This window comes from Nicotiana tabacum, chromosome 13 (genome assembly GCF_000715075.1).
Source record: "Nicotiana tabacum cultivar K326 chromosome 13, ASM71507v2, whole genome shotgun sequence".
Classification (NCBI taxonomy): Eukaryota; Viridiplantae; Streptophyta; class Magnoliopsida; order Solanales; family Solanaceae; genus Nicotiana; species Nicotiana tabacum.
The window spans coordinates 118,909,767-118,933,574 of record NC_134092.1 but is presented as its reverse complement, the minus strand read 5'-3'; the positions used below and the strand labels follow the sequence as shown (position 1 = coordinate 118,933,574).

At 38.9% G+C, this 23,808-nt stretch overlaps 2 protein-coding genes across 5 annotated transcripts; both read left to right on the top strand.

Moving 5' to 3' along the window:
* Positions 1-10,429: 10,429 nt before the first annotated feature.
* On the top strand, positions 10,430-12,420 carry LOC107817228 (uncharacterized). Of its 2 annotated transcripts, XM_016643019.2 has the most exons (2): positions 10,430-11,383; positions 12,131-12,420. In XM_016643019.2, the coding sequence occupies exons 1-2, from the start codon at positions 10,698-10,700 to the stop codon at positions 12,138-12,140; spliced, it is 696 nt and encodes a 231-aa protein (XP_016498505.1). In that variant the 5' UTR covers positions 10,430-10,697; the 3' UTR covers positions 12,141-12,420. The 2 variants fall into 2 exon arrangements, with proteins under 2 accessions (XP_016498505.1, XP_016498503.1); XM_016643017.2 differs by lacking the exon at positions 12,131-12,420 and having other exon boundaries at positions 10,430-11,754.
* A 4,237-nt stretch (positions 12,421-16,657) lies between these two features.
* On the top strand, positions 16,658-22,017 carry LOC107817229 (uncharacterized). Of its 3 annotated transcripts, none has more exons than XM_016643021.2 (5): positions 16,658-16,991; positions 19,529-19,743; positions 19,836-20,047; positions 20,584-20,857; positions 21,603-22,017. In XM_016643021.2, exons 1-5 carry the CDS (start codon positions 16,790-16,792, stop codon positions 21,915-21,917), a joined length of 1,218 nt encoding a protein of 405 aa, XP_016498507.2. In that variant the 5' UTR covers positions 16,658-16,789; the 3' UTR covers positions 21,918-22,017. The 3 variants fall into 3 exon arrangements, with proteins under 3 accessions (XP_016498507.2, XP_016498506.2, XP_016498508.2); XM_016643020.2 differs by having other exon boundaries at positions 16,698-16,991; positions 19,490-19,743; XM_016643022.2 differs by having other exon boundaries at positions 16,843-16,991; positions 19,482-19,743.
* Positions 22,018-23,808: the final 1,791 nt, after the last annotated feature.

Sequence of the window (23,808 nt, the reverse complement as noted above, 5' to 3'; positions counted from 1 at the left end):
AATTTTTCCTTTACTGTATTCGTTGTTTATATTGATTCATAGTATATTGCTTGTTCCAGTTATCATTCTGTTATAATTCCTTATCTCGTATTTCCCCCAGCATGTTTTCCCCTCCCGATATTTTCTGTCTAGCTCTTCATTATTGTTATTTGTATATACACTGTTAAATTATACATGTTGATTTGTAGGTGTCTTGCATTAGCCTCGTTACTACTTCGTCGAGGTTAGGCTTGACACTTATCAGTACATGGGGTCGGTTGTACTGATACTACACTCTGCACTTTATGTGCAAATTTTGGTACCGGCTCGGGTTGATCGATATTTTTCTATTGGATCACTATGCGGAGACTCAAGGTAGATCTGTCGGCGTTCACAAACCTTGAAGTCCACGTCTATCTTTTATGTTCTACCATTTCTTTCATTCAGATAGTTGTATTTCCTTCAGAATATTATTTGTAGCAAATTCTAGAATGCTCGTGGATTGTAACTCCAGATCCGGGTGGTAGTAATTAATACAATTTTTATATTATTCATCACTTATTATATTTCACCTTAGCTAATTATTGTTATTTACTGAATGAAAATAAGGATTGGTTTAATGATTCTCTAACGTTTGGCTTGCCTAGCAAGTGAAATGTTGGGCGCCATCACGGTCCCGACGGTGGAAATTCCTGGTCGTGACAAGTTGGTATCAGAGCACTAGGTTGCCTAGGTCTCACGATTCACGAGCAAGCTTAGTAGAGTCTAGAGGATCGGTACGGAGACGTTTGTGCTTATCTTCTAGAGGCTATGAAGTTTAGGAACAAATTTCACTTATATCCTCCTCTGTCGTGCGATATTGTTTTCTCAATACTGATTGCACTCTTCATCTCTTATTCTCTCGTAGAAGGAGAGAACACGTACCGCTTCCTTAGTTGAGTAGCAGCCAGAGCCTTCAGTGGTAATTCCTACACGGGGCAGAGGTCGAGGTCGAGGCCGTGCCAGAGGCCGGGGCAGGGCTCAGCCCAGGGCCCGAGTAGCAGCCCCAACAGTGGAGCCTCAGATAGATCTTGACGAGGAGGTTCTAGCCCAGACTGTTCCTGCCGGACCAGCTCAGATTCCGGAGGGGTTCATTGCCACCAAGTACTTCAGGATGCTTTGGTCCGTTTGGTAGGTCTTATGGAAAGTGTGGCCCAGACTGGCGCATTTCCCATGGCACCAACCGTCTCTTAGGCTAGAAGAGGGGCCCAAACTCCCACTACTCCCGCTTCGGAGCAGATATCTGCCCAGTATCAGGCTCCAGCAGCTCACCCAGTCGGAGTAGTTCAACCGGTTATTGCGGCACAGGCCGGAGATGGGCCAGCTATGTCTTCTGAGGCTTTGTGGAGATTGGACAGGTTTACCAAGCTATTCCCAGTTCACTTCGGTGGTGCTCCTTTGGAGGATCCCCGGGAGTATATCAATAGTTGCCACGAGGTTCTACGGAATATGAGTATAGTGGAGACCAATGGGGTCGATTTTGCTGCATTTCAGATAACTGGTTCCGCCAAGAAATGGTGGAGAGATTATTTGCTGACCAGACCAACTGGTCGCCTGCTCTTACTTGGGACCAGTTCTCTTAGCTCTTCCTAGAGAATTTTCTACCTATCACATTGAGAGAGGAGCGTCGTCGTCAGTTCGAGCGTCTCCAGTAGGGCAGTATGACTGTTACTTAGTATGAAACCTGATTTGTGGATTTGGCCCGTCATGCTATTCTTCTGCTTCCCACCGAGAGAGAGAGAGAGAGAGAGTGAGGAGGTTTATTAATGGACTTGCTCAGCCTATCAGATTGCAGATGGCTAAGGAGACTGGGAGTGAAATTTCTTTTCAGGCGGCTGCTAATGTCGCCAGACGAGTCGAGATGGTTTTTGCTCAAGGAGGTCAGGGGTCTAACAAGAGGCCTCGTTATTCCGGTGAGTTCAGCGGTGCCTCATCTAGAGGCAGGGGTACTTTTGGTAGAGTCCATCCTCACAGGCCGTTTCATTCAGCACTCCAGGGCATCCCACGGTGCCTCAGGTGGTCGTGGTCCTCATATGCCTTATTCCGACCAGCTAGCCTACAGTGCACCACCAGCTCCTATTAGTGCACCTCCACTCCAGAGTTATCAGGGTGGTTACTCAGGTCGACAGGGTCAGTTTCAAGGTCAACAGTCACAGCAGCCGAGGTCATGTTATACTTGTGGTGATCCGAGGCACATTGCTAGATTTTGCCCTCAGACATCAGGCAGCTCACAGCATCAGGGTTCCCGTGCCATGGTTCCGGCACCACCTGCTCAGCCTGCCAGAGGCAGGGGTCAGGCAGCTAGAGGTAGGGGCCAGACTGTTAGAGGTGGAGGTCAGGCCGTTAGAGGTGGAGACCAGCCAGCTAGAGGTCGTCCTAGGGACGTAGTTCAGGGTGGTGGGGCCCAACCCCGGTGTTATGATTTTAGACTGAGTCATTCGATGCTGTTATTACAGGTACTGTTTTAGTTTGCAGTAGAGATACTTCAGTTCTATTTGATTCGGGATCTACTAACTCCTATGTGTCATCCTATTTTGCTTTATATTTGGTTGTGTCTCGTGATTCTTTGAGTGCTCTTGTGTATGTGTCTACACCAGTGGGAGATGGTATTGTTGTAGATCGTGTTTATTGTTCGTGTGTGGTTACCATTAGGAGTCTTGAGACTCGTGTAGATCTTCTACTTCTCGATATGGTTGATTTTGATGTCATACTGGGTATGGATTGGTTGTCACCTTATCATGCTATATTAGATTATCATGCCAAGACGGTGACCTTAGCCTTGTAGGGGTTGCCTCGATTAGAGTAGAGAGGGACTCTTGTTCATTCTACCAGCAAGGGTTATCTCTTATGTGAAGGCTCTGCATATGATCGAGAAGGGGTGTCTAGCTTATTTGGCTTATGTCCGTGATTCTAGTGTGGAGGTTCCTTCCATGGATTCAGTGTCTGTTGTTCGTGAGTTTTCATAGGTGTTTCCTGAAGACCTGCCGGGGATGCCACCGACAAGGATATTGATTTCTGCATTGATTTGGCTCTGGGCACTCAGCCCATTTCCATTCCTCCATATCGCATGGCCCCGCCAGAGTTGAAAGAATTGAAGGAACAATATCAAAATTAGCTTGATAAGGGCTTCATTAGACCTATTGTCTCGCCCTGGGGTGCACCTGTGTTGTTTGTGAAGAAGAAATATGGATCGATGAGGATGTGTATAGATTATCGATAGTTGAATCCATTACCGAGGATTGATGATTTATTTGATTAGTTTCAGGGTGCCAAGGTATTTTCGAAGATTGATTTGAGATCTGGCTACCATCAGTTGAGGATTAGGGCATCCGATGTCCCTAAGACAGCTTTTCGGACTCGTTACTGGCATTATGAGTTTCTGGTGATGTCCTTTGGGTTGACAAATATCCCAGCAACATTCATGGATTTGATGAACCGGGTGTTCAAGCCCTACTTGGATTCCTTTGTGATTGTGTTTATTAATGATATCTTGATCTACTACCATAACCGAGAAGAGTATGAGCAGCACCTTCGGATTGTTCTTCAGACTCTGAAAGACAGCCAGTTATAAGCTAAGTTCTCAAAATGCGAGTTTTGGTTGAGTTCAGTTGCTTTCTTGGGTCACGTTGTATCAGTCGAAGGAATTCAGGTGGATCCTAAGATGATTGAGGCAGTTCAGAATTGTCCTAGACCCACTTCAGCTACGGAGATCATGAGTTTCTTGGGTTTGGCAGGTTATTACCGTCGATTTATGGAGGGATTTTCATCTATAGCAGCCCCGTTGACCAGGTTGACCCAGAAGGGTGCCCCATTCAGGTGGTCAGACGAGTGTGAGGCGAGCTTCCATAAGCTCAAGACAACTTTGACTACGACACCGGTATTGGTGTTACCCATAGGTTCAGGATCTTATACAGTATATTGTGACGCATCTCGTATTGGTATGGGTGCGGTATTGATGCATGGTGGTAAGGTTATTGCATATGCTTCGCGGCAGCTGAAGGTTCATGAGAAAAATTACCTTGTTCATGATCTAGAACTGGCAGCCATTGTTCACACGCTAAAGATTTAGAGGCATTATCTTTACGGCGTGCCATGTGAGGTATTCATGGATCATCGGAGCTTGCAGTATTTGTTCAAGCAGAAGGAGCTCAATTTGAAGCAGATGAGGTGGTTGGAGCTATTGAAAGATTATGATATCACCATATTATATCATCCCGGGAAGGCCAATGTGGTGGCCGATGCTTTGAGTAGAAAGTCAGGTAATATGGGTAGCCTTGCATATATTCCAATTGGTGAGAGGCCGCTTGCATTGGATGTTCAGGCCTTGGCCAATCAGCTCGTGAGGTTGGATGTTTCTGAGCCCAGCTGTGTTATAGCTTGTACAATTGCTCGGTCTTCTTTGTTTGAGCGTATCAGGGAGCGGCAGTATGATGATATTCATTTGCTTATCTTTAGGGACACGGTGCGACACGGTGATGCCAAGCAGGTTACGGTCGGAGATGATGGAGTTTTGATGATGCAGGGTCGTGTTTGCGTGCCTAATGTGGATGGACTTCGTGAGTTGATTATAGAGGAGGCCCACAGTTCCCAGTATTCTATTCATCCGGGCGCCGCCAACATGTATTAGGACTTGCGGCAACATTATTGGTGGAGAAGGATATAATTGCATATGTAGCTCGGTGTCTAAAATGTCAGCAAATCAAGTACGAGCATCAGAGACCTGGTGGTTTGCTTCAGAATATAGATATTCCTAAGTGGAAGTGGGAGCGTATCATTATGGATTTCGTTGTTGGACTCCCACGGACTCAGAGGAAGTTCGATGCCGTTTGGGTCATTGTGGACAAGCTGACTAAGTCAACGCATTTCATTCCCATGACAGTTACCTATTTTTCGGAGCGGTTGGCAGAGATTTACATTCGCGAGATCGTCCGCCTTCATGGTGTGGCCGTGTCTATCATTTCTAATCGAGGTACACAGTTCACCCCACACTTCTGGAGGGCAGTACAATGTGAGTTGGGTATGAGGGTTGAGTTGAGCACAGCATTTCATCCTCACACGGACGGGCAGTCCGAGCGCACTATTCAGATCTCGGAGGATATGCTCCGTGCATGTATTATAGATTTCGGAGGATCGTGGGATCAGTTCTTACCCCTTGCAGAGTTCGCCTACAACAACAGCTACCAGTTGAGCATTCAGATGGCTCCCTATGAGGCATTATATGGTAGGCGGTGTCGATCGCCGGTCGAATGGTTTGAGCCTGGAGAGGCTCGGTTATTGAGCACTGACTTAGTACATGATGCCTTGGATAATGTCTAGATTATTCAGGATCGACTCCGCAAAGCTTAGTCCAGGCAGAAGAGTTATGCCGACCGTAGAGTTCGTAATGTTGCATTCATGGTCGGGGAGCGAGTGTTGCTTCGGGTATCACCCATAAATGGTGTACTGAGGTTCAGAAAGAAGGGCAAGTTGAGCCCTAGGTATATCATACCTTTTGAGATTCTGGAAAGAGTGAGAGATGTGGCTTACAGGCTTGCGTTGCCATCGGAGTTATCATCAGTTCATCCGATTTTCCATGTGTCCATGCTTCGAAAGTATCACGACGATCCGTCCCATGTGTTAGATTTCAGCTTTGTCCAATTGGACAAGGATTTGACTTACGAGGAGGAGCTGGTGGCTAATCTAGCCCGACAAGTTCGCCAGTTGAGATCAAATAGTTACCCTTCAGTTCGAGTGTAGTAGAGAGGTCAGCCTGTTGAGGAAACTACTTGGGAGTCTGAGTCCGATATGTAGAGTAGATATCCCCACCTTTTCACCAGCTCAGGTACTTTTTTATGCCTGTTCGTGGACGAACGGTTGTTTTAGAGGTGGAGAATGTGATGACCCAAAAAGCCATATTATGTTTTAGAACTCGATTCTGCGCACTTAAGCCTTAAAAATCTCATTTTTCACCCTCCTCGATTGCGTGCGCAGTCCGGGCATGTTTCCAAAAAGCTTTTATGTTGAAAATTGATGAAAATAAGAATTTTACCTTAAAAGTTGATTTTAGTTGACTTCGGTCGACATTTTTGGTAAACGGGCCCAGATCCATATTTTGACAGTCCCTGTGAGTCCGTATCGAATTATGGGATTTGGGCGTATGCTCGGAATCGAATTCGGAGGTCCCTAACTCGAGTTATGAATTTTTGATGAAAATTAAAAGTCTAAAAATTAATTATTTTTAAGAATTGATTGATGTTTGGCATTGTTAGTACCGGGTCCGTATTTTGGTTTCGGAGCACGGTATAAGTTCATTATAATATCTAAGACTTGTGTGTGAAATTTGGTGAGAAATGGAGTTGATTTGACGTGATTCGGACGTCCGGTAGTAAAGATAGAAATTTTAAAGTGTTCTTGAGAATTTCATTTGATTTGGTGCTAAATTCGTAGTTCTAGGTGTTATTTTGGCGATTTGATCACGCGAGCAAGTCCGTATGACGTTTTTAGACTTGTACGCATATTTGGTTTGGAGCTCCGAGGGCTCGGGTGAGTTTTGGATAGGCCACGAGATGTTTGGACTTTGAAAAATCTGGTTTTCTGCAGATTCTGGTGTTCTGACATGTCCTTCTTCACGTTAGCGAAGGTACTCTTGTGAACGCCAAGAGTAAACTGGTCAGACTGAGATTTTTTCTTTGCGAACGCGAAGGCATGGTCGCGAACGTGAAGTGATGGGGGATTTACCCTCCGCCAATGCGACAGGCTTATCGCGAACGCGAAGCACTTGGGGACCTGGGGAAGGGTTGGTCGTTCCTTCATCGCGAACACGACCAATGTCTCACGAACGCTTAGGCTAGGGGGGGAGTAACTATCGTGAACGCGAGCAAGGACTCGCGAACGTGAAGGCTTGGTAGCCGATACTCTTCGCAAACACGACGGTGGCCTCGCGAACGCGATGCACACTGTCGCCCAGCACTTAGCAGAATCCAAAAACGGGAATAAGCCAATTTTCCACCTTTCATAAAAACAAACGGGCTAGAGACGATTTTCAAGAGTTATTTTCCTCCCCAAAGTGTTGGTAAGTGATTCTAAACTTTTTTCTTTCAATTGTCCATTACCTTTTATGAATTATCAACCTAAAATCTAGAGTTTTCATAGTAGAATTAGGGGTTAGGGTAGAAACTAGGGATTTCAGAAATTTGGGAATTTAGACCTCAATTTGAGGTCGGATTCCAAAATTAATTATATATCCGGGCTCGGGGGTAAATGGGTAAATGGATTTTTGTCCGAACCTCGAGTTTTGACCAAGCGGGTCCGGGGTCGATTTTCGATTTTTTGGAGGAAAATTTGGAAAATCTAAATTTATGCAATGTAATTGATTCCTTTAGCGATATTTGATATTATTGAGTCATTTTTGAATAGATACGAGTGGTTTGGAGGTGAATTATAGAGAAAAATCTGTGATTGAGAATTAAGTGGCCTTCAGAACAAGGTAAGTATCGTGGTTAACCCTGACTCGAGGGAATTAGGAACCTCAGATTATTTGCTATGTGAAATTCATGTGAGCGGCGTATATGTGAGGTGACGAGTACTTATGCGCTGCCAATTTATATGTTTTTCATGTTTCTCCCATTTTTCTTATATTGTCTCTTTCCCATGCCTAATTGCTACAAGTTTAGTCTAATGTTGTTAAATTAATCATTCTTTTCATGTTTACGGATCTTCTGATGATAATTGAGTATTTATTTTGAAGTTGAGATTGATATTGTGGAATTAAAGATTGAAGTAAAGTTTGTACTTGTTATTCTACCTTTCTGTTATTATTTATTCACTGTATTATGGTAAGGGAGAGTGTAAAAGCACTAAGGGTGATGTCGTGCCATGTTGTGAGTGTAAAAGCATGAAGGGTGATGCCGTGCCATATTGTGAGTGTTAATGCACGAAGGGTGATGCCGTGCCATGATATGAAAGTTAATGCACGAAGGGTGATGTTGTGCCGTTTCTATTATTTTCATGGTGAGATTGAGAGTAAAAGCACGAATGGTGATGCTGTGCATTTTTCCTTTATTGTATTCGTTGTTTCTGTTAATTCATAGTATATTGGTTGTTCCAGTTATCATTCTGCTGTAGTTCCTTATCTCGTATTTCCCCCAACATGTTTTTCCCTCCCGATATTTTCTGTCTAGCTCTTCATTACTGTTATTTGTATATACACTGTTAAATTATACATGTTGATTTGTAGGTGTCTTGCCTTAGCCTCGTCACTACTTCGTCGATGTTAGGCTCGACACTTACCAGTACATGGGGTCAGTTGTACTAATACTGCACTCTGCACTTTTTGTGCAGATTTTGGTACTGGCTCGGGTTGATTGAGATTTTGCTATTGGACCGCTATCCGGAGACTCAAGGTAGATCTGTCGGCGTTCACAAACCTTGTAGTCCACGTCTATCTGTTCTGTTCTATCGTTTCTTTATTCAGACAATTGTATTTCCTTCAGACTATTACTTGTAGCAAATTCTAGAATACTCGTGAATTGTGACTCCAGATCCGGGTGGTAGTAATTAATACAATTTTTATATTATTTCGCACTTATTATATTTCACCTTAGCTAATTATTGTTATTTACTGAATGGAAATAAGGACTGGTTTAATGATTCTCTAACGTTGGCTTGCCTAGCAAGTGAAATGTTAGGCGCCGTCACGGTCCCGACGGCAGGAATTACGGGTCGTGACAGAAACAAAATCTTAAATGTAGGGGGTTATTGAAAATGGGGGTGGGTGTCGGGCTAAAATTAAGGGATCTTGAATTTTTTTCTTTTTTATAATTTTGTATATAACTTGTAAATATAGATATACAATGTAATTAATAAGGAACCTAAATAAATGTGATAAATATATTTCTATTATAGTATAGTTAGGTAAAAATTTCAAAAAAATGCCCAACTATTAACGGAGGGTAAAAGTGTTTCTAAGCCGATGGTATATGAATAATTTTGACTTTTATAATAACTATATGGTTATTACTTATTATCAGGTTCATCTAACCATATGAATTTTAAGTTTTAATAATGTTTAAAAGTTGACTTTTAAATAAGTTTCTGTGGCAAAAGACATCATAGAAAGTTTGAAATGAAAATTTTAGCTTTTTGAGGAAATAACGGTATCAATTGAAGGATAAAAAGAACCATTAGTAATTTGATTCATAAAATCCGTCATTCCTTTCCATGTTTTAGTTGTTAGAAAAAAACTGATCATAAATGTTAATGTAGATTTAATAACGCAATTTAAGCTCAACAGTTTGCAATATTTACATCACTGGTCAATTTACAAGTTTAAAAGCAGTAAGTACTATTTCTACTGGTTATTGTTAGCACAAGGGTGACAAATACCCAACGTGTGAGATCTTGTGACGCCCAATTTCACATCGGGCACGAGAGGAAGGCTCCGGCAAGGCGGCAACTTATGAGCGGTCCACAAATTTTCATGTTATGAGCTAATTTTCGAGGTTAAACTGTAACGAGATCGGTGACAGAGTGATATCATAATCAATCTTACCTCTTTTTTAACTAGTATTATAGTCGAGTTAGGCTAAACGATAATGAACGTACTGTCAATTCACGTGGTGTGAAAAAAGAAAATTTAAGCCGCTGATAAGCGATTGATAAACTTTCAACTCACAAGCTAATTTTTGAAATTGAATTAATTAAGTTTGTGACAAAATATTATGTTGACATTGAACTGTCACGTTTGATTATTTTGAGTAATTTATAATATCATTATCTATTAGATTTCACAATGTTGTTGCATCTCATCTCACATGCTCATAGTCATAGTCATAGGGCTTCCTTTTCCGTTTTTAGTCATTCAAAGGCATTGTTAATGAGTTACTCAACCTATTCATGTTGCTTATTCAGTTAGTACTATTTTTATTGTTCATCACCACTATTTTTTTGTGCACAACTATATTGAAAACTATAAAATGTATTATATATGAAATTAATTAACTTCACAAATTGTTCTATAAGAATTTTCTTCGTCCACATGATATTACTTTAATTGTAAAAATATGTTGCATAGGTGAATATAGAGTTAGATTGCTTAAATGATCATCGGTTTAATGAAAATTGTGCAAGAAAATTATTTTTGCTTATTTGTCGAAGAAAAATTACTTTGTTATTTCTATTTCACACACAAAGTCAACTTAGTACGAAGTTGATATTTCCAACACCATGTAATGATGTAGCAAAAAATTAAAAACATAAAAAAACCATCCAAATTTACTTAATGAACCCAAAATTCAAAATTTGAATTACTGGCTTTCATTTTACAATAATAGAAGACCAATTTTCATAAAATAAAAATAAACGGCACTACTTGTTGTGAGTGCTAAACTGCTAATATTCATCTTCTTGGAATAAAGAAAAATTTGGAAGATCACCTAATTTAATTATTTTTGCTCCCTTTACAAATAATTTGATTTTCCACCCTTTCTTTTCTCATACTTCAAATGGGGGTTTACACTGCATTTGCTGCCTTAGCCTCAAAGCTTCTGGTTTCTCGCTATTAATTAATTTCACTCCTACTGAAGCGCGTGTTTTCAATATCCCATTCTTCAACAAATCGAAGCCTTTTATTTGTATCCCTCTCAACTTCGATCCAATTTCTCAAATTTAATTTCGATTAACAATCTCCAGATCTCCGATCAATGGCGAAAGAGTTCAACGTCCCGCCGGTGGTTTTTCCGTCGGGCGGAAACCCCGGTCCACAACAACGTCGACTTCCAACGGCGCCGTTTCAGCCGCCGAAATCATCAAACCCTAGCATACCTTTCATGTCCTTCGATGTAGGATCTGCAGCTGCTTCCACTTCATTTTCCACTCCTCAATTCGCCTCCACCACAATCGGCGGCGGTTCAACGGGTTTCGAAGACGAGCCGCCGTTACTCGAAGAGCTAGGGATTAACACAAAACAAATTTACCAAAAAACCCTCAGTATTCTCAATCCCTTCCGCGTCAAATCAGATCTTCACGAAGATGCTGATCTGTCAGGGCCTTTTATATTTCTCATGGCATTTGGGCTTTTTCAATTACTGGCAGGAAAGCTTCATTTTGGAATTATATTAGGCTGGGTTATAATGGCTTCGTTGTTTCTTTACGTCGTGTTCAATATGCTCGCGGGCCGAAATGGGAATTTGGATTTGTACAGGTGTGTTAGCCTGATCGGTTACTGTATGTTGCCTATTGTGATTTTGTCCGCGATCTCGTTGTTTTTGCCTGGAGGATTGGTGATTAAAGTGGTGACAGGAGTTTTCGTGATATGGTCCACCCGGGTTTGCACTAGGCTCGTGGTTGAACTGGCGTCCTGTGGGGATGAGCATCGTGGCCTGATCGCGTATGCCTGTTTCTTAATTTACATGCTCTTCTCTTTGCTAGTGATATTTTGAACCAGATTAATGTGTTTGGTATATTGCTGTTTATGGCTCAGTCCATTTTTAGTTTGTTAGTTCTATTCTGCAAAGATGAACATAGAGAACTGAATTATGTTAGTTTTAAATTAAATGCACGATTTGTTATAGTGGGAGGAGATTTTGTGGTTTAGTTTCTTCCTATGCTTTAGCAGGTTTCAAATGTCTTGAGATTCTAAATGTTAAATGAAGATGTACTTTTGTTTTCTGGCTTCATTATTCCTAGGTCTGAAAGGAGCTATTTTTGTAATTTCTTGCTTTTTTTAGGATATTCAAAAGATTAATGAGTTCTTACAAATTTGCTAGAATATATTTTAAAGATGTTTTTTTACATTATCCTTCTTTTATTGCCTGTGGACTAGGAGCTACCTTAACATTAAGAAAAGATTTCAGTAGTGTGTTGATATATTATGTATTTTGTACTCCACTTTGGTTGAAGAAAAAAAGAGATTTCGAGTTTTTTGTTGATCATGCGACACCCGTATTAAGTTTCATATCTGAAGCGAGTTTTCAAGAAACTGCTTGGATGCTATGAAGATTATAAAAGGTCTGATCTATTTGCGAGATGTAGTGTAAGCAAGAATGAGTGAAATCACAATAAAACATAGAATCTGTGGAAATGCAAGCCTTGATCCATTAAATCCATCTCTCACCAAACTTCATTTGTTTCATAGTATCAAATAAAGAAGGCCAATGAACAAAAGGCTGAAGAAGATACGGAAAGCTAACCCCTTTATGCATAATCTGGACAATTTGGCTTGAGAGGAAGAGAAGATACTTTGAAGGGAATAGGGTATTAATTTTTTTTGTAAAGTACAGATGTATGCAGAATTTATCTTATTGGCATGGTGTAAATCCTGTAATTAGCACGGTTGATTTCTTGGACTTGTTAGATTCTGCTCTTGGTCTTGGGTAGTCTGAAAACAGGTCCAACTTCTTGTACTCCGTTTTTGGCACCTTGCGGGTACTGATTTTATTAATAAAACTACCTTATCAACAAAATAAGTAAAATCACAATAACTTCATGAATGATATGTGTGATGGTGGTTAACGATGATTGAATTCTTATGTGTCATCTGTTAATGTGCCTTCTTATCAGCATAAACAACTCAGTTGGGTGATTTCAATTCCTGCACATTCACCTCTTCATGCATATACTAGAGAAGTTTATGGCAACTAATGATGGTAGAGCAAGTTGGAACAAGCTAATGATGGTAGTGTTGTTCCCTGATCTAGAGAAAATATTAGATATTAGACTCAGGCTACCAATGAATAGCTTCTTGAGGCATGGAGCCATTTCATTTTGTGTGGGGCAGTGAGTTATACATTGAACTTTATGATCCAACCTTTTGAGTCGGTTATTGTGCATTGAAGCTATAGTTCTTATCCAGAATCTACCTGATGCTTGTTTTAGTAACTACCGGTAAGTTTTTTGTCAAGGTCTAGGTCCAAATTTCCGGAATAGGCTTGTGGTTAGAGATTTTAGAGGATTGAGGCCAACTTTTTGTTGATGACAGTGTTTTGTTTATTGTTTATTTATCGGTTGTAAGATTATTTCAGATTAAACTTGATTGTTTTAATCAGTGACGAAATGTCTTTGCCGTTTGTATTAAAGAATGCCCCAGTTTTTTTGAGGTAGTCAAGGGACTTGTGATTCAATATTTTCTTATTCTAGCAAGATCCACAAAGAATGTTTTCGTGCATCAACATACATCGGCATGGAGATCATCTATTGTACTGTTTATGTAATGCCTACTTGCTTCCATGAATTTGTCTACAGTAGTGTGAACATGTGATATGATAAGGTTTATGGTGTTAAAAAGAGTGTTTTGCATAGTGGACAAGCTGTTTTCAGCTAATGGGCAATGAATTCTGCAAAGATTTAGCTTAGCCGTCTATAGATACCTATTGTGGTGGATCCAGCATGAAGCTAAATGTTCTTTTTATATCGATAGTATTCTTACATTACCTATCAATAATACCTAATGTGGTGGAGAAAATAAGATCAAAGAAGCAGTTGATTCAGTGACCTACTTTCTCATTTATTTTTTACCTAGTTTGCAAAGAAAGAGGTGTACTGAAGTAAAGGATCTGATTGCGGGAATTTCTTTTCGTAATGAAGTAAAGGATCTGTTGGTTGAAAATTGGCCACTGACCTTGTTTTGCCTGCCCTTTTTCTTTGGACAAGAACTTAGTTTTAGGTTGAATGAATATTGTGGAATTTTATACATATGTTCATCTGCTGACCTATTTGCTAATTTGTTTTGGGGTTAGTCCTTAGTTTGCTGAAAGGAATTATCATCAATTTCAGTTTTCAAACTCTCCTTCTCCAGATATTTTTCCTTTATTTTTGCCACAATAGTTTTAGGTTGAGCAAAACATCACTTAACCAAGAGACTGGAGCAAAGTGTAGCAATTTTTTGCAATTCTATGTGGTTCAAGCAGATTGTGCTGTTATTGGTGCCGTAGAATGTCTTTGGTCGTTTTGTGAGTGCTCCTTTTCATCTTGTGGCCTGATACGGCCAATGTATCAGAAACTTTCCTCAATGTCCTTTAGCTTGTTTGCTGTCTACACGTGACTCTTTATTCTCTTGTTATAGTGACTTTCGTGCCTTCTTCATATGCTAAGTTGATTGCATGAACAAGTGCTAAAATATGTCGGCAATTCTGAGGTGAAATCCTACCTATAACCACATACCAACTCATGTAAACTTCGTTGCGCTCTCATAATTATCTTCGCCTAGCTCGGATAGATCTTTCTTTGATTTGAATTAGTCTTTAAATGTGCGTTGCAGTTGTTTCAACAGAAAACTGACTTGCTTATACATGTCTTATGCTGAACTAGTGTTTCAACAAATACCCCAGAGATGGGTAAGGAATAGATCAGGTTGCGCTGGCTGGCTTATAACCTGTTTGGCCAAGTTTTTTCACGATGAAAAGCATAAAAAGTTTTTTTTCAAAGTTGAAGTGTTTGGTCAAGTTTTTATAAGAAAAAACAAGTGCTTTTGAGTAGAAGCAGAAACAACTTTATAGTTTCAGAAAAAAGTAGCTTCTTCCCAGAAATACTTTTTTTAAAAGCACTCATCTTTGAGAAAAATACACTTAGAAACACTTTTTAAAAACTTGACCAAACATAAATTGCTGCTTAGAAGTACTTTTCAAATTAATTAGCCAAACACAAAAAAATACTTTTCAAATAAGCTGATTTTTCGCCGAACATGCTATTAATCAAAATCATGTTGTTGAATCTATTCCAGTCTACTTTTTGCTTTGTACCGTCTTACTTGGATCAGTATAAATCTGTTCCTCAAATGAAAGTGATTCACGAAATCATTTTTCCTCGCAAAAGACCCTTCTCATGATTAAATGTATTTCCTTTTGATCCAGTTTGATGATCATAACTTCTAATGAAGTCTTGAAATTGCGTTTCTTTTCTCATCTTATTAGAGTAAAGTGTGACAAGTTGATGATTTTCTTTCTTCCTTTTTTGGGATAAAGAAATCTCCTCCTTCCACGTGGATGTCAGACGGAGGATTCAACGATAAAGATTAAACACTCCTTTCCTAGAAAGCTGGTTTCAGAACAGCTTTATCAGTCTCGTTCAAAGAAGAGGTTTTCCTAGTTTAGGAAAATATATTTAGAGATTAATACAAAATTTAGTTAAAAATGTTTGCATAATCCTAGTAAAAAAAAACTTTAATTACAAAATGACCCATCTTTTTTAATTTATGTAGTACTATTTATTATATTACTCTTTTCTTTTGTCATTAATAACATGCTTTTATTGATATACAATTTCACGGCATATTTAAAAACTACTAAGTTCAAAAAATAATTTATTCTTTCTTAATCTGTAGTTGGGATCTTTCCAGCTTGGGGTTTAAATAAAGAATAAAGAGATCTCGTCTATCTAATTCTATAATCATCTTAACAAACTTATCTTGTCGAATAAAATAATTGTTTTTTAAGTAATAACTTCAAATTGCATCGGCAACTGAATAGGATTTTGTTTATGTAATTATAGCTGATCATACTTTCTTTAATAGATTGAATTTCTGGTCAAATCAGCCCAACTTTATTGCTTTACTTATAGGAACTCCTTAGTTAAAAATGAAACTTCCAACGTAAATTTTATTCCAATTACCAAATTTTACTTTAGCCACTCCATTTTCATGTAAATGATCTCTTAAAACCATTCTTACTTATTTCTTGGTCTAGAAGTTCATTAATATTATATTGGAAAAAACAAAATAACAATTTTTAACTCTTAAGCAATTTTCATGCAAGTCATAGTAATTTCTATGACATTGTTCATCCAAATGATTCTTAAATTATTATTTAGTGTTTAAGGCATGAATTTTTTTACGCGACTAATATATGTGAACCAAATGGTTAGTGGAGTCAGGATTTTAATCTAAAATAAAATTTGGGATTATGTTGATCTAACGTTTGGTTACTAGTATTATAGGTAATATTGGTATCAAGTTTATACTAAAATTTTGGTATTATTTATCTCATATTGGATATGTGATATAAATATTCGGATTAACTATGCAACGATAACGTTATCAAAGCCCAATATTACCCCCCCTTAAAAGCCCCTTTTCATTGCCATTACTTTAACATTCAAGGTTACTATTAAGAATAGAAATTCATTCAAGTTTATCTAGCTTGGTGCCAAACACATGTTTTGAATTTTGAATAATTGGATTATAAAGCAATAGTACTAAATAATTGAGGAATTATTAATATCACATATCCGATGTGATATTAATCTCTCTTTTAATTCAATGATTATGTAAAAACCAATTGTATGTCGGTAATTTTTTACTCTTATTTTTTCAGGAGCTTTTTACTCTTTTAATTAATTTAGTTTAAACTAAATTATTAGAAGACATTTGATTAGAGAATAAGTTATTTCAAGATTATAATGATAGAATTATTCATCTTGTCCAAGACTATATAAGAAGATAAAATAACTACTTCATCCGTTTAAAAAATATTATCTTAGTTTGACTTGACATAAAATTTAATAAAGAAGAAAAGATTTTTGAGATATCTGATATTAAATAAATCATATTATTTATGTGACTGTAAAACTTTTAAAAGTTATGATGCTTTTTATTATTGAAACAAATTAATAAGAAAATAGTGCTAAATCTTATTTAAATGGAGTATGAAGCTTTTTCAGAATTTGCTTTTGAAGTTAGTAGCTCAATTTTAAGGAGCTACTATGTATTATAGAGTAGGTGCTGCTGGGAACCAACCACCACTATAAAAAGGTCACCTCTACTTTTTCAACAAATAAATTTGGCTGCTGCTGTCACATTTCAATGCCTCCATTTATTCAAAAACAGGGACTTCACCCAACATTCTTGACTTCTACAAAATCTTTATACAGTTCCCCCCATAGTTCTAATAAGTTAAACCCAACTGTCTTCTCACTTGTTAAACCTCAAGCTCGTAAAATTCTCCGTACAAAGCCTTTGAATCATCTTCAAGACTCAATTTTTTACCATTCCAATTCCAGTCAAGGTATGTTACAGGACAACTAGATGACATCCAACTCGTTAATGCTTTTGTTCTTTGTTTTTTTATTTTTAAGTCCTGTGTTCTTTAACTAAAAGTGAAATCAAGATTCGATTTTTTAAAGGGATTTTATTGATGAATTCTTTTATTTAACTGAATTGAGCAGAATGGTTATTGAAGATCCATGCAACTGAACTCAACTAGTTTAGGATTAAGGCGTAGTTGATTAATTGATTGATTGGTTAAAATGTTTAGGATTATAATTATGAGAAGGAAAATTAGAGTAGGAAAGTAGCAGCTGCACTCAAGGGTGTGGTAAATGAAGTGTGTTGAGAACCATGGGGTCTCAAGTTCAATTCCTATCCCATGGAATTAGTCGAGGCGCGCAAGCTGCGTGAACACCACGGTTATAAAAGGAAAAAGTAGGAGTTGCTGAGAAAAAATTGAGAAACAAAGAGGGATTGAAGAGGAAAATTGAGAGGAGAAATTACATTAGCCAGAAAAGAAGAGTAGAAAAGGAAACAAGAAGATCTGATGGTTTGATGGAATATAAGAGAAGAATTAAGTATAGAGAAGAAGATATAAAGTTATATTTGGTGTAATTTTATGTTTGCATCTGCCAAATCTAGCTTCATTTCTACTGTGTAGGTTTTAGACAGAGAGGATTAAAGAAAGACATAGGAATTTGTTGTTGAAGTTAAAAGTGCCTATCGCCATAAAGGAAGTATAATCCAAGCTAAGTCATAGTAGACAATCTTTTACTTCAATTTTTCCTTGCCACATTGAGGGAAATGGGTTGTAGGACTCAACAACAACGATCCAGTAAAATCCCACAAGTGGGGTCTGGGGAGTGTAGAGTGTACACAGACATTACCCCTACACCAAAGGGGTAGAGAGGATGTTTCCGAAAGACCCTCGGCTCAAGAAGACGAAAATAAAACGAAAATAAATAATAGATCAGTGACAACAACAGAAGTCAGAAAAATAATATCAGCATCGTAAGAGACAAAAAATAGATGGAAAAGCAATACCCAATAAACAATAATAATGCCACAGTACTATGAAAAAACGGAAAAATAGTGTGGACACTACATAAACCACTAGCAATCCAAGGCTAAACACTATCAGACTAGCCCCGCCCTCGGTACAAAGTAGAAAAACGCTTGATTCCTTCCTACCCTTTAACCCTAATGTCGACTTCCACACCTTCCTATCAAGAGCCATCTCCTTGGAAATCTGAAGCTGCGCCATGTTTTGCCTGATCAACTCACCCCAATACTTCTTAGACCGCCCTCTACCTCTTCTCATGCATGCCAATGCCAATCGCTCACACCTCCTAACCGGGGCATCTAGGTTTCTCCTCCGCACGTGCCCGAACCATCTAAGCCTCGCTTCCCGCATCTTGTCGTCCATGGGAGCCACGCCCACCTTCACCCGTATATCTTCATTCCTAATCTTATCCAGCCTAGTGTGCCCGCACATCCATCTCAACATCCTCATTTCTGCTACTTTCATCTTGTGGATATGAGAATTCTTGACTGGCCAACACTCAACCCCATACAACATGGCCGGTCTAACCACCGCTTTGTAGAACTTGCCTTTAAGTTTCGGTGGCACTTTCTTGTCACATAGGATTCCGGATGCTAACCTTCATTCATCCACCCCACCCCTTTACGGTGCGTGACATCCTCGTCTATTTCCCCACCCCATGGATAATTGACCCAAGGTACTTGAAACTTCCTTTCTTGGGGATGACTTGTGAGTCAAGCCTCACGTCCATGTCAGCTTCCCCCGACACATCACTGAACTTGCACTCCAGATATTTTATCTTAGTCCTACTCAACTTGAAACCTTTAAGCTCAAAGGTCTGTCTCCAAATCTCAAGCCTCTCGTTAGTGCCGACTCGCGTCTCATCAATCAGAACTATATCATCAACGAACAACATACACCATGGCACCTCCCCTTGAATATGGTGTGTTACTGCATCCATTGTGGTTGTAGGACTCAAGTGGATGAATTCATAAGTTCGGGGAATCTGGCATTTAGATCAGCTAGGGTTATCATACTGAAGTTTTGTGATTGCAACCCTTCAATCTTAACAAAAAAGAGGGTGCTTATGTTTCTTGCTTGTTGAAGAACTTGATTAGTTGAAAATTCCAATAGAACACCTAATTGTAAGTTATTACATCTTGTTTAATTTGTTTGTCCTTCAGTTGTGCATTCCACATTCTCTTATTCATCATCACCTCGCCACCATTCTTTATTTTCTTTACTGTCATATAAATGCTGAACTTTCCTTGTAAGCAAAATCTAAAATGTTTTTTTTTTGTCCAACTAATTCATCTGTATCCGTTATGAAAAAAATGTTTTTTTTCCCAACTAAGTCATCAGTATTTCCTAGGTTTTGGCCCTCTGTCATTCATACTATGTACAGTTGCACTATGCGATCTGCATTTTCCAATATTATTGTAAGAACTACGTATGTCTTGTGTTCAGGGCTTCAGGTATGCTTGGGAAAGTTTTAGTTGTCTTGTTGGTTGCAGGTCTAGCATGGGCATTCCCGGCCCTCCAACCTCCACCCCCCAAAATCTGTGGCTCTCCTGGTGGTCCATTAATTACTGGACCGAGAATCAAACTTAGGGACGGAAGACATCTGGCTTATAAGGAGCATGGTGTATCCAAAGAAACCGCCAAATATAAGGTCATATATGCTCATAGCTTTGGATCTTGCAGATATGATGCAGCTGTTGCACCTTTGGTATTTCATCGACTCTTTGTCAAACTTATAATTCTGCTTCCGTTCGAGTATAATCGAACTGAGATTGGAATGGATCATGTTGTTTCTTTCAGGAAACACTTGAAGAATTAGGGGCGTATGTTGTCTCTTTTGATAGACCTGGTTATGGGGAAAGCGATCCTGATCCAGAGCGAACCATAAAAACTACACCTTTGGATATGGAAGAGCTCGCTGATCAACTGGGACTTGGCCCTAAATTTTATGTTATGGGGTTTTCCATGGGTGGTCATTCAGTTTGGGGTTGCCTTAAGTACATCCCTAATCGGTATGTAGTGTACGGAATGATCTTTTGCTTTTAAGCTCGACGTCTGAAAATCATTTGGCATGAGCAACATGCTCCATGAAATCTTGTCTTTAACGTTCAACTGCCATGTCATCATTATCATAACCCATCAGTCACAAAATGTAAAGACCTAAGAATTAACAGAGGAGGAGGAAGTTTTGATTATATAGCAAAGCCTTTCCAACATGAAACAAACTGTTCTATAAATTTTAGCAGATTTTCACCTTAAGTACTTGCCACTATGATACATATCTTCACCTGAAAGGTATAGTGGTGTAACTGAAGAAGCGTAGATCTCGCTGTTTCACAAATCAAAGTTCCCCTACGTGATATTTTGCTACTTTCTTGTGGAACCTCGCTATTCTCACGAACAGCAAGTAGAATTCCAGTAATTCCTGTATTTTCTACTATTTTTACAGGGCTACATTCTTTTCCTCTCTGTGGCAGTTCTTCCTTTTACTCATGAGATTTGATTGCTTTTCTCAAATATAAAGTTGCATTTTTTCTGGTGCTAATAGGTTGGCAGGAGTAGCTCTAGTTGCTCCCGTTGTCAATTACTGGTGGCCTGGATTTCCTGCTAATTTATCTACAGAAGGATACAATCTACAGCTCCCACAGGACCAATGGGCGCTTCGAGTTGCACATTATGCACCTTGGCTAGTCTACTGGTGGAACACTCAGAAGTGGTTCCCGTGCAATAGTGTTATAGCTGAAAAACCAAAAATGTCTCCTCCAGATTTAAAAGTTGCTTCTAGATCTGCTGAGCACGCAAACAAAATAAAAAATCTTAAGGTAAATCAGTTTCCTGCCTGAATATGGATAATTTACCGTTAGATTACAGTCGGTTCACGATCCCTTGAATGTGTTTGATCCTTGTAATAAATTTGCTGGAAGAATTCATGGAAATGTGAAGTGTCACGGCTTGGAGTTGTTTTATTCCTGCTCATATTACATGTTTCTACTGTTTTTAGTGAGACATTAGAATAACCACTATAGGAGCGACAAAACCATACGAATTACAAGTTTTCATGTTTGTTGCACCAGGATCTGTGGTATTATGTTACTTTTTGCACCTTGGCTAGTCATGTGAAGTGGCTAGTACATGACTTAGTGTCATTTGTGTATTTTCGTATTTCTTGACTTGTGTGATTGCTTGTTGTTGCTTTCATTTCGGTTTTCTCATTGCATTATCTAGTGTTAGTTTTGTATTTTCGCTTCGGTTTTCTGATTGGTGTGCTTGTTGTTGCCCTACCTTTTATCTTTCCCGAGCCGACGGTCTATCGGAAACAACCTCTCCGCCTTCTTAAAGGTAGGGTAAGGTCTGTGCACACACTACCCTCCCAGATCCCACATGTGGGATTACACTGGGTTTGTTGTTGATGTTGTTGTTTTTGAGTGGAAGTGAAAAGCAAGCCACCGTAGTGCTAGAATGTAATTGATTAGTACAAATAACCCACAATTCGGAATTACTTTCATGAGCTATTACTTATGTGATGATCGTTGTTGGCTTAAAAGTTGCTGCTTCTTTCGTATGTAGGAATATGCTGTAAAACAAGGAGTTTACGAGTCCCTCCATCGTGACATGATGGTGGGGTTCGGGAAATGGGATTTTGATCCTATGGATCTTAAGAGCCCTTTCCCAAATGGTGAAGGCTCAGTCCACATGTGGCATGGTGTTGAAGACTGGGTTGTGCCTGTTATATTACAGCGCTACGTCGCACAAAGGCTTCCGTGGATACAATACCATGAAGTACCCAATGTTGGACATCTGCTTATTCATGATCGAGGCGTGAAGGAGATTATCTGGAAGACATTCCTGACCGGAGAGAAAGAGCAGATAATGCATTCTTAAAGGGGAAGAAAGAGATTTTGAGATTCCTTTGTAAGAAGACAGATTCTGTGTTGATCAAACTTCTATTGTTGGTATAGTTTTGCAATGGCATTTCCAACCAGATCCTGACATCGGTTTACAACGTTTAAGGTGTGGCCTTGTGAGAAGCACTTTTACTTTTTCAATGGAAAGTGCAAAATTTCACTACAAGCTAAAGATAATTTGAAACTTGTATGACCCAAAAAAATAGATTTTGGTTTTATACAATTAGATTAATAGAAAAATGGGGTTAATCACAGTCAAAATCAATATTTAAGGACAGATCCAGTGTTTTATGGTAAGTGCGTTAATGTGTAACACTAAAGAAAACAACTTGAAATAAGAATGAAGCAATAAAGACCTACAAGTCTAAGAGAAGAATAACAACTAGAACGATCCAATAAAATTCCACAAGTGAGGTCTGGAGAGGGTAGTGTGTACTATACCTGTTAATTGGGCCGGGCTGATCCGTTTACAGTTCGTCTCAGCCCGGTTCAGCCCGGTACTATAACGTGGGGGGCGGGCTGGGACGGGTTGGGCAGGGAGCGTGTTTCAAACGAATAATTTTTTGATACCGGTGCACCGGAACCCGTTAAGCCCGTTAATCCATTAACGGGTTGTTAACAGGTTGTTAATGGGCTACAACCCGGTTCAGCCCGTTAACCCGTTAACGCGTTGTTAACGGGCTACAACCCGGTTCAGCTCGTTTACTAACGTTTTTAATTTTTTTTTAATTTTTTATGGACCAACTTAAACTCCTGATATTGACACTTGTATTTCTTATCTACACAAACATTTAGAAACATTATATAATTATTATGCTAACATTGTTGATGCTTCTTCTGTTGTAGATGCAAATATTTCTTCAAGTTCAGTTTCAACATCTGGGACCAGTGCTTTGGATGATAATGATGGTGTTGAAGATTATTTGATTTGATCTACAATAGGGGAGCATCAAGCCATCAACAAACCAGTAGCAGGAAAAATAATGAACTTCAATTCTACTTGCAAAAGTCAGCAGAGCCCCGCACAAAGGAATTTCTACCATTGGGTTGGTGGAGGAGCAACTCAAATCAATTTCTTGTTCTTTCGGCCATGGCTCGAGACGTGCTAAATGTGTCGATTTCAACAGTCGCATCAGAGAGCGCATTTAGCCAAGCAAGGCAGCAACTAGGAGATACCCGTCATTCATTGGGTAGCAACGCTTTGAAAATTCTAGTGTGCTTCAGAGATTGGATAAGATTAGAACGACGAAATCAAGGGCGTGACGAGGTAGATGAAGCGGAGGACCAAGAAATTAGAGATATAATGGTTTATGGTTCCGATTCAACCAATGCCGGAAACCAAAAACCTCATGTTGACAACTTGACATGGATGAACTTACAAAAATGATGCAAAGCATGTGATGTACTATTTGTTTTTTTATAATTGTTGTAAACTTTTAATTTGCAAGTTCAAAAATAACAAAATCAAAAAAGAACTTGCAACTCAATTTGAAGTATTATATATTATTCAATAAAAATATCAAATGAAAGTCTTCGAAGCTTGATCCTTACATATAGGTCTTATTAAATAATTTTTTGTAGCCACTTACTTTCAAATTTTAATTTTAACATTATAAAATTCAAATTTAAAATTTAAAATTTTAAACTTCAAAGTTTAATTCTAAGCCTTAAAAGTTTACAAACACTTAAGTATCAAATAACATTGAATAAGAAAAATAAAATTTACTTAAAAAAAAAATAAAAATCCACGGCCCGCTAACAGCCCTCGAACAACCCGCTAACAACCCTCTAAGCCCGAACCCGGACGAAAAAAAAAAATCCGAAAAAGTACAGCCCGCTAATAGCCCGCTAACTTAGCCCGCTAACAG

Coding starts and splice junctions, on each gene's coding strand:
- LOC107817228 (XM_016643017.2), top strand. CDS start 10,698: ATGGCGAAAGAGTTCAACGTCCCGCCGGTGGTTTTTCCGTCGGGCGGA.
- LOC107817229 (XM_016643020.2), top strand. CDS start 16,790: ATGCCTCCATTTATTCAAAAACAGGGACTTCACCCAACATTCTTGACT. Junction 19,744..19,835: donor ATGCAGCTGTTGCACCTTTG/GTATTTCATCGA, acceptor TGTTTCTTTCAG/GAAACACTTGAAGAATTAGG. Junction 20,048..20,583: donor CTTAAGTACATCCCTAATCG/GTATGTAGTGTA, acceptor TGGTGCTAATAG/GTTGGCAGGAGTAGCTCTAG.